Here is a 15,448-nt window from a genome sequence, read left to right as displayed (position 1 = left end):
AGAGAGAGAGCGCCAGCCCACCTCCGTCCATTTGTTCAACCCCTTCCGGGTTCGACAGCGGGAGCAAGGAGGGAGACAGTGCCTCTGGGTGCTCGGGGCGCACCATATACTCGGAGAAGCCAATGTCCCTGAGCCGGTGTGTCTCGGAGGAGGCGATGGACACCTCGAGGGGTGAGGCGTTGGTGACTCCAGGAGCGCGCGAGGGAGGCGGCGCAGCCAGCGGTCCAAGGTGGGGGTTCGGTGCGTCTCCAGTGAAGCCGCGGATACCCGCAAGTGCGCGGCGCCTCCACTCCGGTGGCGCCCAAGAAGGCGGCCGAGGTGCCCAAGAAGGCGACTGAGGCGCCACGAGGGAGGCAACCGGGCGCACCGCACAGTGCAACGCGCGCTGGATGCACAGCGCCAAGGAAAGGAGGGACTCCGCCGCCTGCTGCGTCCACTCCGTTAGCCTCCCAAGGAGGGGTAGCTCCACCATTGGCGCTCTGGCAGGCAGCCCAACCATTGTCGTGGCTGCCTGTCCCTGTTTGTATGTTAGCCCCAGTGTTTCTCCCGAACCCCCTGTTCCCTTTTGTGCCCTTCGTGTTTAATGTTCCAGTGTGCGTGTTTGTGACCGTGCCATTGTTTAATGTATTTTCCCCTGTCTTCCAACGGAGGGTGTACTAGGGCTGTTCGTGGCGGTTCCCTCCATCAGGGGAGACGGTTCTCGGAGGCTCGTGATCCCGGCGGCTCCGGACCTGCCCGTCGGTGTAGGTTCGGGGCTTTCCAGCGGCACGGGACACTCCGGGAGTAACGAGCCCCTGGCGGGGGGTTCTGTTTTGGTGACAGTCCCGGACCCTTCCCTGTGGGCGTGCCGCTATGTCGTCTGCGTGCTGTTATGTCCATATTAGTACTTCCGTGGGTGTGGGTTGTTCGTGAGCGTGTTCGTAGTCGCACCTGTGCCTTGTCTCGAGATCACACGGGTCTGTGTTAATCACCTATTTAATGTGCGTTCGCGCAGTGTCTTGTGCTCGTCTTTGTCTAAAGTTTCGTGTCTGCGCGAGTGTGAATTGTGTGCTGCTCGCGCTCCGCCCGGAGCTTCACGTCATTGTTAATAAACTGTTGTATGTTCACCTTCAACGTCGTGGTGTCTGCCTCCTACACCCGCCGTTACAATTGGGGGTAAACGCAGGGCAGTAGGCTCATCCTCAGTATCCGACGAACGGTTTTTACGTCCAAAATACAACTCATTTTCTCAGCTAAATTAAGTCGAACTTGTACTTCTGCTTCAAACCTATGACGTAGCGGGACATAGGTTATGTTTTTTCTGTACGAAGTGTTAAGCCCAGTTTTTTAAGTTGCTACTTGTTTGTACATACAGAACATTCAGTGTTTGTGGTCTTTGACATCTTTGATTTGTAAGACATATATAAAAACAATTGATAATCAAACTTTGACGGCTTTCTTTAATTAAATCAAAACACAATACTTGTACTTTTTACTTTCAGTACTTGAGTAATAAATTTGAGAAAAAACTACTTTCAATACTTAAGTACAAAAAATGCTGAATACTTCTGTACTTCTACTTAAGTAAAGTTTTTAAAGAACACTTCAACTTCTACTCAAGTAAATTTTTTGATAGAGTACTTGTACTTTTACTCAAGTATGGGTCTCTAATACTTTATACAACACTGGAGATTCCTCCATATCGTTGAGTTGTTTTCCCTTTGGGTTTTTGTTTTCCCGCTATCGTGGAGGTTTCTGTTTGCCGTTTTTGGCGTTTTCCCTTTGAGATCTTTTGGTTTTGGTTTTCCCGCATCCGCGGAGGTTTCCGTTTGCCATTTTTGGCATTTATTTATTTTGGGTTTGCACTTGAGTCCTACACACTGCAAAACCAGTGCGACACCGCCGTGTTCGGGGGTGCCGCATTACAGATTGCTCCCGTCGTATGGTGGATGGTTCAGAGAGACCTATAGGATTTGTCTCAAGGACTCTCGGTGCAGCTGAGAAGAACTACTCCCAGTTGAACAAGGAAGGCCTTGCGGTAGTTTTCGGAGTGAAAAAGTTTCATAAATACCTGTATGGGAGACGGTTCACAATAGTGACTGATCACAAGCCACGTTAGCAGCGTATGAGTACACCATCATCTACAAAGCTGGCCAGGACCATACGAATGCTGACGCATTGAGCAGGTTACCCTTGGATGGGGAGAGAGAGCACACCTGAGGAGAGAGTGCTGTTGTTTGAGGACATTGGCATGTAACAGGTGAACGCACAGCAAATTAAGAAATGGATGGACAAAGACCCTATGCTAGCAAGAGTCAGGCCCGTCGCGATGGGGCAGGCAAACCAGGCAATTGCTTGGGGCCCCAAGCTGGCCTGGGGCCCCCAGACAACAACAGGTTAAGAATTAAATGCAGCGACAAACTGTGTGAGCCCCCCTTTACATTCTCAAAGTCATGAGCAATGACACTGTTCTCAGAATCCCCCTCAAAGGGGCCCCTCCCACCAGCTGCTGAAGGCAGGCAGACACTGTCCTGGCAGACAGCCAAGTTTTAGACGCCGGCAAATATGAAACTTAACCATGAAGTGAATTTATCCATCAGGAAGCCAAAAGAGAAAACAAAAGAAGGAAGAGGAACACAAAAAAACTAGTGGTGGGCCGTTAACGGCGTTCGTTAATTTGATACTCTTATCGGGCGATATAAAAATTATCGCCGTTAATCTATCTACTAAATGGGTAAGCAAACTATGATGACTTTCAACTTGACAGTTTAGCTCGGCTGTAATCCTAACCAAATTGCACAGTAGGGGCGAGAACGAGTTTTCAAACCTGTGAATTAAAAATCGTACGTGTGTTTACATGGATGCAGCCACGAAGTCGCCAGGTTTGCTTCATGGAAAATTCATTTTTAGGAACGTAAAATATTACCGGAGCGGAGCTCGGAGCGGTCGTTTTCTGCATGGTCCTAGCGCTAGATTCGTCGCTATTTAAATATTTATTTTTAACCGTTAAAACTGCAGAGGACCAAACCGGCTTTTGAAAAAGTCCCCCCCAAATTATGTCCGTGAGGTTAAATGTACTAAATGTTGGCTTACATTTCAAATATCATGTTTAGCTGAATAAACATGTTATCAACCCCTTTTAATGTACAGTATGTAGGCTTACAAATTCATGTTTAACTGAATAAACCGTTGAACACGAGTAGCCTACATTTTATTGAGTATGTTTTTTTTTCTTCAAGTATCAAAGTAGAACAGCTTCCTCAAGCAGTCATTGATGCATTTTGGAAACAGGAGATGAGCCCCTGGTCTAATGCACCCTCTGTATTAAGAAACCCTATCTCAAAAGCTGACTTTTAGTTATTACTTGGGTAGCACACATATGAGCCATTTTAATATAGATTAATCTAGATTAATTTCAAGATTTCAGTGAGATTAATCTAGATAAAAAAAATTAATCTATGCCCACCCCTAAAAAAAACACAAGACAGTGGTAAGTGATGATTTACACTGGATAAATTAGGCCTACCTGTACAAATGGTGTAATTTAGCAGCAGGTAGGCTAAAAACAATATATACTCCCGGGTAATCCCATACTTAAATCTGCTATGTTCAGCTACAAGTAGTAAATTTGTAAAGTAGTTAGTTTGAGGTGTATATGCTGTGGTTCTTGAAGGTGGACTGCGGCCAGATATGTTTTTTTTTTTTGGCCGGAGGGGAGTTTGGGCATGAGATTTCTGGTGTGGAGGTTGGGGGGGCCCCGGTTGGTGTCTTTGCTTGGGGCCCCCAAATACCTTGAAACGGCACTGGCAAGAGTGCGTGAATACATCTTGCGAGGCTGGCCAAAAGTGAACAGTCCTGAGTTCATTTCATACGCCCGATGCCAGGATGAGCTCAGTACCCAGGAAGGATGTATTCTATGGGGAAGATGTGTTGTTGTTCCACCACCGGGATGCAATGCCTTACTGAAACAACTACACCAAGCACACCCCGGCATCACCCGAATGAAAGGGTTGGTGAGAAGATGTGGTGGCCAAACATCGGTGCAGAGGTGGAGGCATTTGTGAAGGCGTGTGTGACATGCCAGGAAAACCGGAACAGTCCTCCAGTGGCCCCATTAGTTCCTGATAAACCATGGAGGACAATCCACATCAATTATGCAGGTCCATGTATGGGAAGGATATTCCTGATCATAGTGGATGCGTACTCAATGAGTAGCCCTACATCTGCAGTTACCATTGAATGTCTTAGAAAGAGTTTCAGTCAACATGGCATACCTGAAATTATAGTGTCAGATAATGGTACCTATTTTACGAGTGAACATTTCCAAGAGTTTGCTGGAAAGAATGGCATACCATCCTTTTTCTAATGGCTTAGCCGAGAGGGCTGTGCAGACGTTAAAGTCACTCATGAAGAACATGGCTAGAGACTCCATTGAAACTAAAATGTCCCGAGCCCTTTTCAGCTATCGCATAATACCCCAATCTACAACTGGCAAGTCACCAGCTGAGTTGTTGTGTGGTAGGAAGTGGAGGTCAACTCTTGACTTAATACTTTCAGACTTTAGAAACTGAGTACATGACAAACAGAAGAAACAAAAAGGTTTTCATGACATGCGTATGCAAGTGAGAATACTTGGAGAGGGACACTTGGTCTACACAAGCAACTTTGGCTCAGGACCAACCTGGGTACCAGGAGTAGTAACAGAGAAGACAGCCCCTTTGTCATTCCAAGTGACTTTAGGTAATGGACAAGTTGTGAGACGACACATCGACCAAGTATGTGGTAGAAGCTCCACCCCACCGGCAATGACACCAGAGTTGTTGCCTGACTCCTTACCTGAGGAGGATGTCGCTGAACCACCATTTCAGGTAGTACCTGAGGTAGCCGTCTCCACGGATTCTACTGACAGCACCGCAACAGAAGCAACTGGGGAGCAGCCTGAGTCTTTGAGTCTGTTATAGTAGTACAGTAACTACTGTAGTAACTGTACTGTTATAGTTAGGGGTTAATTGGGAGTTCCAGGATGTCTAGTGTAAATGGCTAAGAGTAATAAAGGTTGTTAAATCTAGAGGCGAGGGATGTGGTAGACTGAATGACAAGTTGGAACAATTATATTAATTGCCTCTAGAGGGAGCTACCTTCTCAGACTAGCGATACTCTTATTGGAGACACAGCGAGAACAAGAGAGAGTTTTAGCCGTGGCTGAAGACATGTTCAGTGGTTGTGTTAATGTTGGAAATAAAATGGCATGAAGCCCAGAAAAACAACTCAAGTGTGATTGCTGCTACACGCCACCATAGGATATAACACACAGTGTCCAAGATTCCTGATTATGTAGAGAGGGTTTTTAGAGATATTTAAAGAAACTGCACTATGGTGGTGTTTGAGGGTTACATCTTCAATATTTTTCTTATTCATTCTAAATGTCATGCTGTCCTAGGCCTGATATTTCTAAGGTTATCATGATCGGCTTCATGCAAGCTTGGAACAGGCCTTGAAATAACCACACTGTATGATCAGTTTAAAAGCCAAACTCCAGTGGGGTGCCCTTTGAAAAATAGCCCCAGGGACAAAAATGGCAAATCTGATATAAAAGCTAATCCTGCATGTAAAGGACTTGCATATTTCAAAGGCCGTCCCGGTCCTCCTTATTTGTATTATGGGGAGGATCCAGCCTTAAGCTGGTTTATTACCAGTGTTGGGCAAGCTTAGTATGCTAAGCTATCAGTTACTCAACAATAAACAGCTAAGTAAGCTATCAGTTACTCAACACTAAATTAAGCTTCTCTACACAAAAGCTACCACCCATAGATATAGCAAGCCAAGTTATACAAATATGGCAAAAGTGACCTTAACTACTCAGAAGCTACTTCACGTTGCACCAACCTAATGCCAGATCAGTGCAAAATGTCAGATACGGTTATTATTTACACATTTAATAAACCATACACATTTCCCCCTAGTAATCACTAGTGTGTGTGTGTGTGTGTGTGTGTGTGTGTGTGTGTGTGTGTGTGTGTGTGTGTGTGTGTGTGTGTGTGTGTGTTTGACTGCACAGATGGGTTAAAAGCGACAAATTTCGGACAAATTTCGATTGGGGTGTAAAAATCACAATTGACAAAATATGGCACATTTACATTTACATTTATTGATGAAGAGCCCATGGTATAACACAGTGTAGACCAGGGGTGCCCACAGTTTTCAGCTTGCGAGCTACTTATAAGATGACCAAGTCAGAAAGATCTACCGGGGCGGCGGCGACCGTAATTTGTTGAGCGGGGGGGGGGGGGGGGGGGGGGGGGGGGGGGGGTTGGCGGCAAATGTATGAATGTATATCAAAATACAACCGTCAGTGCAGATGTGCGATTCATCTACTACTATTTTATGTGACGCGATCTACGCACATTCCTTCGCGATCGATCGACGTAATGAGCACCCCTGGTGTAGACATTGCATCTCTGATGAAAGCTGATGTTAATAGCACTCATCAGATTTGAATACTATGGAAAAGGGGGCCAAAAAAGTTATATTTAAATTAGTGGTGGGCTATTATCGTCGTTAACGGCCTTCGATAATGTGATACTCTTATCGGGGCGATATAAAAAATATCGCCATTAATCTATTCTTAAAGTTGGGTTGGGAGCTGGGTCAAAATAAGTAAGCAAACTATGATGACTTTCACCTTGATAGTTTAGCTCGGGTGTATTCCTAACCAAATTGCACAGTAGGGGTGAGAACGAGTTTTCAAACCTGTGAATTACAAAGACCACCACAACAAATCGCACGTGTGCTTACATGCAGGGCCGGCCCTTCCATTAGGCAATATAGGTAAATGCTAGGGGTGCCGTCTGTCCAAGGGGGCGCTCGCATGCATGCGTTTTTTTTTTTTTTTTTTTTTTTTTTTTACAAATGAACAATTAATAAATGTGAAAACAAGCAAATTCCACATAATCATAATTTCATTGTTTAATAATATTAGTCAAATTATAATAACAGCACACGACACCTCTCACCCCCGCGGCAACCCGCCCTCCCCTGCGCGCTCTGCGCACCTCATTACTGTTTCTCTGTGGGGGAAAAAGATATCACAGTGAGTGATATCTCCCCGTAAAGACGTCAAAAAGGCAGAAGTCCTCTGGTGCCCAGGGTAGAAAAAGGAAAAAAGTTGAGCAAGAAATGCGGCAAAAAACAGGTAATATAATGGTAATATGTGGTGAATTAACACTATAGCAGTGGCGAACCGTCAGGGACTTCAACGCCTTCTCTGAAGGTTCATTGATCTTAAAAAGGATGCTTTATCTATTATATGTAATATATGTTAATAACGCTTGACCAATAATTTGTATTTTTCCTATAAATCGGCTTTCAAATCCACTTTTTGTGCTCGTGATGGAAAAAAAACTCAGTGCTGAAATTAAAAATCAACCAATTGTGACGCACGTACAGGGCGAAGGATGAGACACAGAATCCCAGCGTCACTCATAGTCACTTTTATTTAATGAACAAATAACGCAGTATGCGCACGGATAAACACTGACACGTGTACACAAAACGTGCAGACTCAGACAACGACGAGCACAGGACACTGCGCAAACGCACATTAAGTAGACAAACCACATAAACCCCACGTTATTACGAGACGAGCCACAGGTGAGACGAATCAGCACAAGACACAAGCGCACCCACGGAGATCCACAGACGCAGACTAGGAGACGTAGACGACGTAAACACACGCCCAAAAGGGAGGCCTCAACGTGACACCAATCAGAATATTTCATACCGTTGTTTCTAGGCAAAAGAGAGAAAAGACATCCCCCAGGAACTTCTGTTTATCTGTCACCTACCCTTGCCTTTTACTTTGAGAGCTTTTATTATGGATTGACAGTTTTATCAACCAATCATATTATCGAATTAGAATCGTGGGGGGTGTGGTCTCATTTTTATTTGAAACAAATCCAAAATATTGCCAATCTGTAGCTGTTGTGTTTTTCTTTGAAACCAAATATTTGGCACGTTGCGTCACGTCACGTGGTTAATATACTGTCACAATTTTTACAATTACAAAGCTATGATTAGCTTAGCTCAGCAAGTTTTAAAATAAATATATATTAAAGCACACATATGCTCCTCTGTTCATTGCCGATGCACTTTTGAAATAATAATGTTGCAGTAGGCAAATTGCCCTGATTTGCACTGGTGGTAGTTGTTGTTTTTTATTTTTTTAAATTTATTATTAAATTATTAAACCGCCAGGTTTGCTTCATGGAAAATTCTTTTTTTTTCTTCAATTCTTTATTTGTCATATTTGTATTTTCCATAACAAAAACCCATCATAAAAAATTTATAAAAGAATTACAGTACATATCTAATCACAATAAGTTACATAAAGCAGTCAGAGGTCCAGAAGTGGTTCCCAAATTTTTTGAAAGATATTTCCTTTGTCCTTTAGACAGTAAGTAAGCTGTTCCAGTTGCAATGTTTCAGTCATAGTTTTTTTGAACAGGTTGAGTGTTGGAGGCCTTTGCTTGTTCCATTTAAGAAGGATGCACTTCTTTGCTACATACGATATTAAACCAATCCTCTTGACAGGTCTGGGATCCAGTGTCCTGTCCAGATCGGTACCAAACAGGTAGCATGATGTAAAATGTATTGGTATTTTCAGAGTTTTAACAGTCAAGTCATGTATCTCCTTCCAAAAATGTTTTAACGCCCCGCAGAACCAAAAACATGAATTAATGTTCCCAAACATGTTCTACAGCGATGACATCTGGAGGATGAATTAGGGTATATTTTGTTTCAAAGGACTGGGGTGAGATACATCCTGTGTAAAAATTTGTAGTTCTGTTCAATTACTTCAAAAACAATCGAATAAAGACATTCTGACAAATAGTGTCCCATTCCTTATCACTGAAAGTACATCCTAGATCTTTCTGCCACACATGCCTAATTTGTAAGTATTTATAAAAATCTTGTTTTGGAATTTTAAACTCTAAATTTAGATCTGGAAAAGATTTAAGGGAACCACTACTAAACAAGTTCTGAAACTTGTATATACCGTATTCTTTCCAGTTAGTGAGCAAGGATTTTCCAATTGAGGGCGGCAGGTCCGGATTGGAGGATAATGGAGCTAACAGAGATATTCTATCAAAAGAACCACAAAATTTCTTTGCATCCTGCCAGGCCAGCAAAATACTATGAATTATAAATGTTCTTGACACTGAATGTAACTTGTTTATATTAGTAATGAATGGTAAGGAATCCAGAGCAGTGGGGAGGTATAGTTCTCCTTTGATATCTGTCCAGCGAGCAGGAAAATTCATTTCAAAAAAAGCATTTTTAAGAAGCTTCCTAATGGAGACATTGACAAGATTAAAGTTGTTTGCACCTTATGCAATGCGGAATTAGTTTATTGTAGGAGTTATACCAGTCTGAAGTATCATTTAAATGCAAAGCACCCGTTTGCTAATGCTGCTGACGCTGGGTCAAGCACTGATGTAGCCCAGGGGAAGAGTCGCCACCGCCGAAAACAGGTTAAATGTACTAAATGTTTCCTTACATTTCAAATCTCATGTTTAGCTGAATAAACATGTTATCAACCCCTTTTAATGTACAGTATGTAGGCTTACAAATTCATGTTTGACTGAATATGCCCTCTTATGTAGACTTACAGTACTATTTTCATGTTTAACTGAATAAACCATTGAACACGAGTAGCCTACATTTTATTGAGCATGTTTTTTTTTTCTTCAAGTATCAAAGTAGAACAGCTTTCTCAAGCAGTCATTGATGCATTTTGGAAACAGGAGATGAGCCCCTGGTCTAATGCACCCTCTGTATTAAGAAACCCTATCTCAAAGACTCACTTTTAGTCATTACTTGGGTAGCACGCATATTCTTAATGAGCCATTTTAATCTTGATTAATTTCAAGATTTCAGTGAGATTAATCTAGATTTAAAAAATTTATCTATGCCCACCCCTAATTTAAATATTTATCTCTAATTATTTAGACCCCTGGACTAGGACTGTGGACATCTGAATAACTGGAGTCTAATGATAAAATGCACTTATGTATATGCTGATATAATTTCAAAATGATTTCAAAATGTAAGCTTTAAAAAACACTTTGAGCAGAAACGATGGATAAACTATCTTAGACAGGCTACTACCGCCACTTTTGTAGGCTAGTTTCCCCCGCTAGTCAGGATGAGTTAACATTCGTTAAATTACATTATTCCCCCCTTTTCACTCATTTCTAACACTTTTAGTCAAACTGTTGGATATTATTTTGCATACACACATTTCCTTATTCCCTGCAGAATAAGGAAATTTCCCCTACAGCAGGGAAATGAATGAGTCACCTCAATGTGTTCTTAGGTTGGTGTTAGATGTCTTAGATGTCATGGGCAGTCATGGCCTAGTGGTTAGGGAACTGGTCTTGTGACCGGAGGGTCATGGGTTCGATTCCCAGACCTGACGCCATGACTGAGGTGCCCCTGAGCAAGGCCTTAACCCTCAATTGCTCACTTGTATAAAAATTTGATAAAAATGTAAGTCGCTCTGGATAAGGGCGTCTGCCAAATGCCGTAAATGTAATGTCGACAACAGTTTGGTTTTTGTATTGCAAAGCACACATTTAAACATGTGTTTTCTCTGTGGATTCTACAAGTGTCATATTTTTGGACATATGGCCACCGTGTGTCTTCAGAGGACTACTCTTTCTATTCTAGCTGTCCTCCTGCCTCTTCCTCTACCCTCTTGTGCTGTGTCTATGCACGTTTCGATAGACAAGCAAGCAAAGTAGAAGCTTGCGCGTGAACATGCTTAATTTCTGTCTGTTGCATTTCAAAATCATACTGCAAAGCAAACCTCTGTTTTTCTCAGTCCTGGAAATTGTAGCTTTTGTGGATGCAATTGTCTAACCACTGGACACTGAGATGTTCTTCCTTCATTTAATTACCAGTGTGTACTGATTAGTACCACATGCACAAATCATGAGAAGCGGAATGAGCTGAGGCAAACAACCATTTGCCTCAACCTCTCTAGAAGAAGTTGACAAGTTTAATTGTCACTGCAGTGAAAGCCTCAAATGCATGCCTAATTTTTTTTTCTGAAAAAACAAGTAACCACAGAAATGCAACCAGATGGAGGTACGTTCCAGTGTACCGCCATCATCGGCTCCATGATAACCTGATTCCAATTACGATTGTTGAACTCAGGACTTCTGGCAAATAAATAAGTAAACAAATAATGAGACTGAGGTTTTGGAACAGGTCTCTGAGAAGCAATGACAATATGAGCACATGCCGGATCTCATAATGTCGTTTAGATGTGGAATTTTATCCAGATTTCACTGACTGTTCTGATGAATTCTTACTCTTCTTTTTTGTCTTTGTTTCAGACCATGAGTGCGGGAGATGTTGTTTGTGTGCGTGTGTACGTGCGGGAGTGAGAAGACCTGTCACACTTGTGGTCATACCTCAGCCTTTGTTGCTTTATTCATTCATTTATATCATGGACCATAGTGCCACTGTCTCAGTATGATAGTTCATATCTGCCATTTAGCTATGCTTTTTTATTGTGCGTGTGAAAGAAAGGTGTACGTTTGTGTGTACATTTGTGTGTGTGTGTGTGTGTGTGTTTGTTGACTTCTCTGCTTCATATTTTTAATGTCAGACACAGGACCTGTATTTACAGTTAAATGTTGAAAACAGTCGTGCTCAATAAAACATTATTGAATAAACATATATACAATACATACATTTGTTGTAAAGTTCACTTTCTGTGAAGATGCTGGTCACAAATACTTTCTGTATTTAATTGTGTCTGACTCCTGAAATGACAAACAGATGTTTCTGTATTCAAAGTTGCTGCTTATATAACCCAAACGTGGCTCCTTTCTTTGCCCCATTGCTTCTCCTCCATTCCTGCTCAGTTCACTACTGCCAGATTCACTCCAAGAGTAAATGTTGGCATCAAACATACACAGTGTAAGACTGTTCACCAGCAGCTGTAGCATTCGTTCTTACCTGAATTTCCACCTTCTTAGATCATTGATATTCTCTGGTACATATGATTTGATGAATTATGTTTTCTACCTCTCTGATCATTCTTCGGTTTGGACTGCACACAATAAATTCAGATTTCATGACCACACCCTCGATATTTCAAAAGAATCTTGGGAAGGCACTAGTGGCTAGTAGGGAAGAGGAAGCTAACTATAGACAAATTACAATAGAAAGGAAAATGATTACAGAATACCGAATACAGAATACTTGTATTGCCGCTCATCATCACATGTGTGCTTGGTTACAGCCTATGAGGTCAGAGAAGGCTCCTCATTCCTCCCCAGCCCCTCTGTGTGTGTGTAGCTTTAACATCACGTTTGACAGCTTGATGCTTCTGTTCTGTCTTGCACTACCAGTCTTTTATTTGTTTGCCGCCTGGTGCGAGTTTGGCATGATTCATCATTGTTACAGCACAGTCAAGGATGTAACTTTTTTCCTGCCATCCTGTGTCAATCTCTCACTTTTCTCTCGCTCTTTTGCTTTTATGAGCACATTCACACACACACACACACACACACACACACACACACACACACACACACACACACACACACACACACACATCACACACACTCTCAAAATCACTTGCTTTCATAGGCACACACTCATGCACTCACTTCCACATTCCAAGTTCAGATTTCCTTGTATTTTTTTTAGCCTGCAGCCGTAATGTTTTTTCCATGTTTCCAGAGAGCAGAGCACACCGGAAAGCCCTCTGAGTGCTCGATTTAAGGGTAAGGTTCCAGTGTGTGCCTGTCACTGTATGTGTGCGTGTACTCATACACACACAAAAACTCTGGGGTCCACTTTAGACTTTTACACTCTCAAAGTCAACCCAGCTCTGTGTGTGTGTGTGTGTGTGTGTGGTTTCAGTCCTTCATCAGGTATATTCTGTCTTTACGCCTGCTTTCCTGTGCCTATTGGAATATTTCAGCTTAGCCTCATTTGTCAGCAGCAGGACACTGTATAATTTCCTTTGATCATGGTTTGTACACCATTCAGGTTAACAAATGTGGACTAATGCTTCATTTATGTATGTATGCTTTCTGGGTTAGCTTGCACCTATATTGCAGAACATCCGCAGTGAATAAAAATCAAACCTTGTTTGGTTTGAAATGCTAGGAACAGTTTTCTTGTTAACATGGGCCGTATTACTCCAACAGTGACTCCTCCCTGTAAGAGGGTGCGGTGGTCCATTCTAAATGGAGCCCCCCCACGCTGGCGTCACCAGCCACTAAACCCTGAATGTAAACAGGAGGATGAACACCACTAAACCACTGGGGCTACTGGAGCTTCTTCCATCCCTGCCTGTTGCCATGGTGACTCCAGCACCAGGCTTGATGTCAACTAATTCCTGAGCCAATGATGTCACAGGCCATACATCACCTGATTGGCCATGAATATGTTTTTTTCCCTGCAACTGGAGCTGAAGTGGGGGAGGGGTGTGTTTGAGGTTGTTGCATCCCAAAGTGTCCACAAACCAAAACAGTGCTAAACAAAGGCAAACATGTAAGTACTGTTGTGACAAGTCTAAATGACTTACAGGAGTTCTTCCAAGTGTGTTGAAAATCCAAAGTCATTTGGTACACTGTTGGCCTGAAATAGGGGCTGTGTGTGTCATATGACAAACCCTTAGACACCCATGTGACCCCACGTGACTGCAGGGTTGTAGTGCTTCAGGAATGAATGGAAGTAATGACAGATGGAAAGCAAGAAGCCCATCAGAAGTTGTGTTAAAGCACATTTGGGGTAGAGAGAGAAACTGAGAGAGAATGAGAGAGGGAGGTAGAGCAAGGGAGAACATGGGAGAAAATATTGGGGGTATTGGTGAGTAAAACAGATATCTGATTCTCATTGCATCAACAAATGTAAGTTCTTTAAGAATTTGAAAAGCACATGGGCATAGCAAAAGCATAACTGAAATAATAACTACACACTATTTTAAAGTACATCTAAAACTAAAAGTCAGGTAAATAAAAAAATTTAACTCTGATTTTAGATACAAATCATTTATAGAAAGGAATAAATTGTTCTACTCTTGTGTCCTAATCTCTGATAATGTAGATTATATAATTTATTTATAATGTAATTTGAAGAAAGGTTAGTCTTTAGTTTGCTGGACTACTATGGTCACTAAAAGGAATATAGAGACAAGCTTCATTTTCATATAAAGAGCCTTTACTAGAGTCCAGTGTTTCCAGATTCTAAGACACATTATGAACTGGATCGAGTTAAAATTAATAAATAAAATACATATAAACAACAACAGTAAAAACACTTCTAAGTCCAAGTCCAAGACAAATTTTGTGTATGGTATTTTTACAACAGCAATCATCACAGTGCAGCTGTACTCTGGAGTCCCCTGGTGAGCGAGTAAGAAAGCATTCATAACATCACTAGGATGAAACCTCAAGATGAGCCAAGATACAAAGAAGTGGCCCATCATTCTCAAATATATATGAAGTGGTTGTTAAACAATACCTGTTTACTGCTCTAGGGTGCTTGGCATGTGTCTAAATGATTAGACTGGATTTAATACACAGCTAAATTAGCAAGGTAGTGTCATGCAAGCACAAGAATTTGGAATGTGAAGACTGAAAAGATTCTACCTCTGCAATATTGGGAGTGACAGGTCAAAATATTTCTGAATATAACTATTTATCTCTGTCTCCGTTTCAATATGTGTCTGTTGACCAATGTGTTCGGACACAATATGCAGGAAAATAATAGTATAATAGTTTAATTACCTCTTTAATGTAATATGACATGTAATGTAATGTAAATGTATTTTTTTTCCAGGCGTTCACTGTTAAGTATATTGGTTGGTCTTATTAAGTAATAGCAAAGGGCTTAAGTCTGCATTTTTATGCTATTCTTACACTTATTTGACTAATGCTAATGACGTGTATGCAGATGCAGCATTCACTCAAGAATATTGATTTGATAACAATTCGAACTAAACGTGTAAACGTGTTTTCGTTATAATTTACTATTTAAAAATTAACTACTCAATTGAAATTATAAAATACATTACAGGTATGATTTATATTAAAATAAATACCGTGTCGAGAATCAATCGTTTTTTCATCTAGCAAGATAAAATATAGCGTCGCCTTGTGGCCAAAGTCGTCTTGTGCTTACTGAAGCCTACCCTACTATTTTACAAAGGGTATTTTTCTAAATTCTAAATATATGTAATAAAGCAGTTGTAAGACGTTTAGTTGGTTTAATGAACGTCACTAGTGTAAATTCGGTCACGACTGTAAAACTGTAACAATAATAAGATGGTGCGTAGAGCCTGGTTTAGTCTGGAGATGAAGGCGCGCGCTCTGCTGCCTCACTGCACACGCGCCCTGCCTTGCAGTCACGTGACTGTACTTCATCACTGCACACGCGCCCTGCC

General features: G+C 41.7%; 1 protein-coding gene across 1 annotated transcript in view; it reads left to right on the top strand.

Annotated features, from left to right (window-relative positions):
- crabp2b (cellular retinoic acid binding protein 2, b) overlaps positions 1 to 11,678 on the top strand; it is a 45,818-nt gene extending 34,140 nt beyond the window's left edge. Inside the window, exon 4 of the mRNA XM_077007733.1 lies at positions 11,379 to 11,678. Coding sequence (XP_076863848.1) covers positions 11,379 to 11,429 — 51 coding nt within the window. The 3' untranslated portion in view covers positions 11,430 to 11,678. The remainder of the gene's footprint in view (positions 1 to 11,378) is intronic.
- Positions 11,679 to 15,448: the final 3,770 nt, after the last annotated feature.

Source organism: Brachyhypopomus gauderio, chromosome 6, assembly GCF_052324685.1.
Source record: "Brachyhypopomus gauderio isolate BG-103 chromosome 6, BGAUD_0.2, whole genome shotgun sequence".
NCBI classification, from domain to species: Eukaryota; Metazoa; Chordata; class Actinopteri; order Gymnotiformes; family Hypopomidae; genus Brachyhypopomus; species Brachyhypopomus gauderio.
Note: the sequence above shows the minus strand (reverse complement) of the source record. Positions and strands in the feature narration are given on the sequence as shown.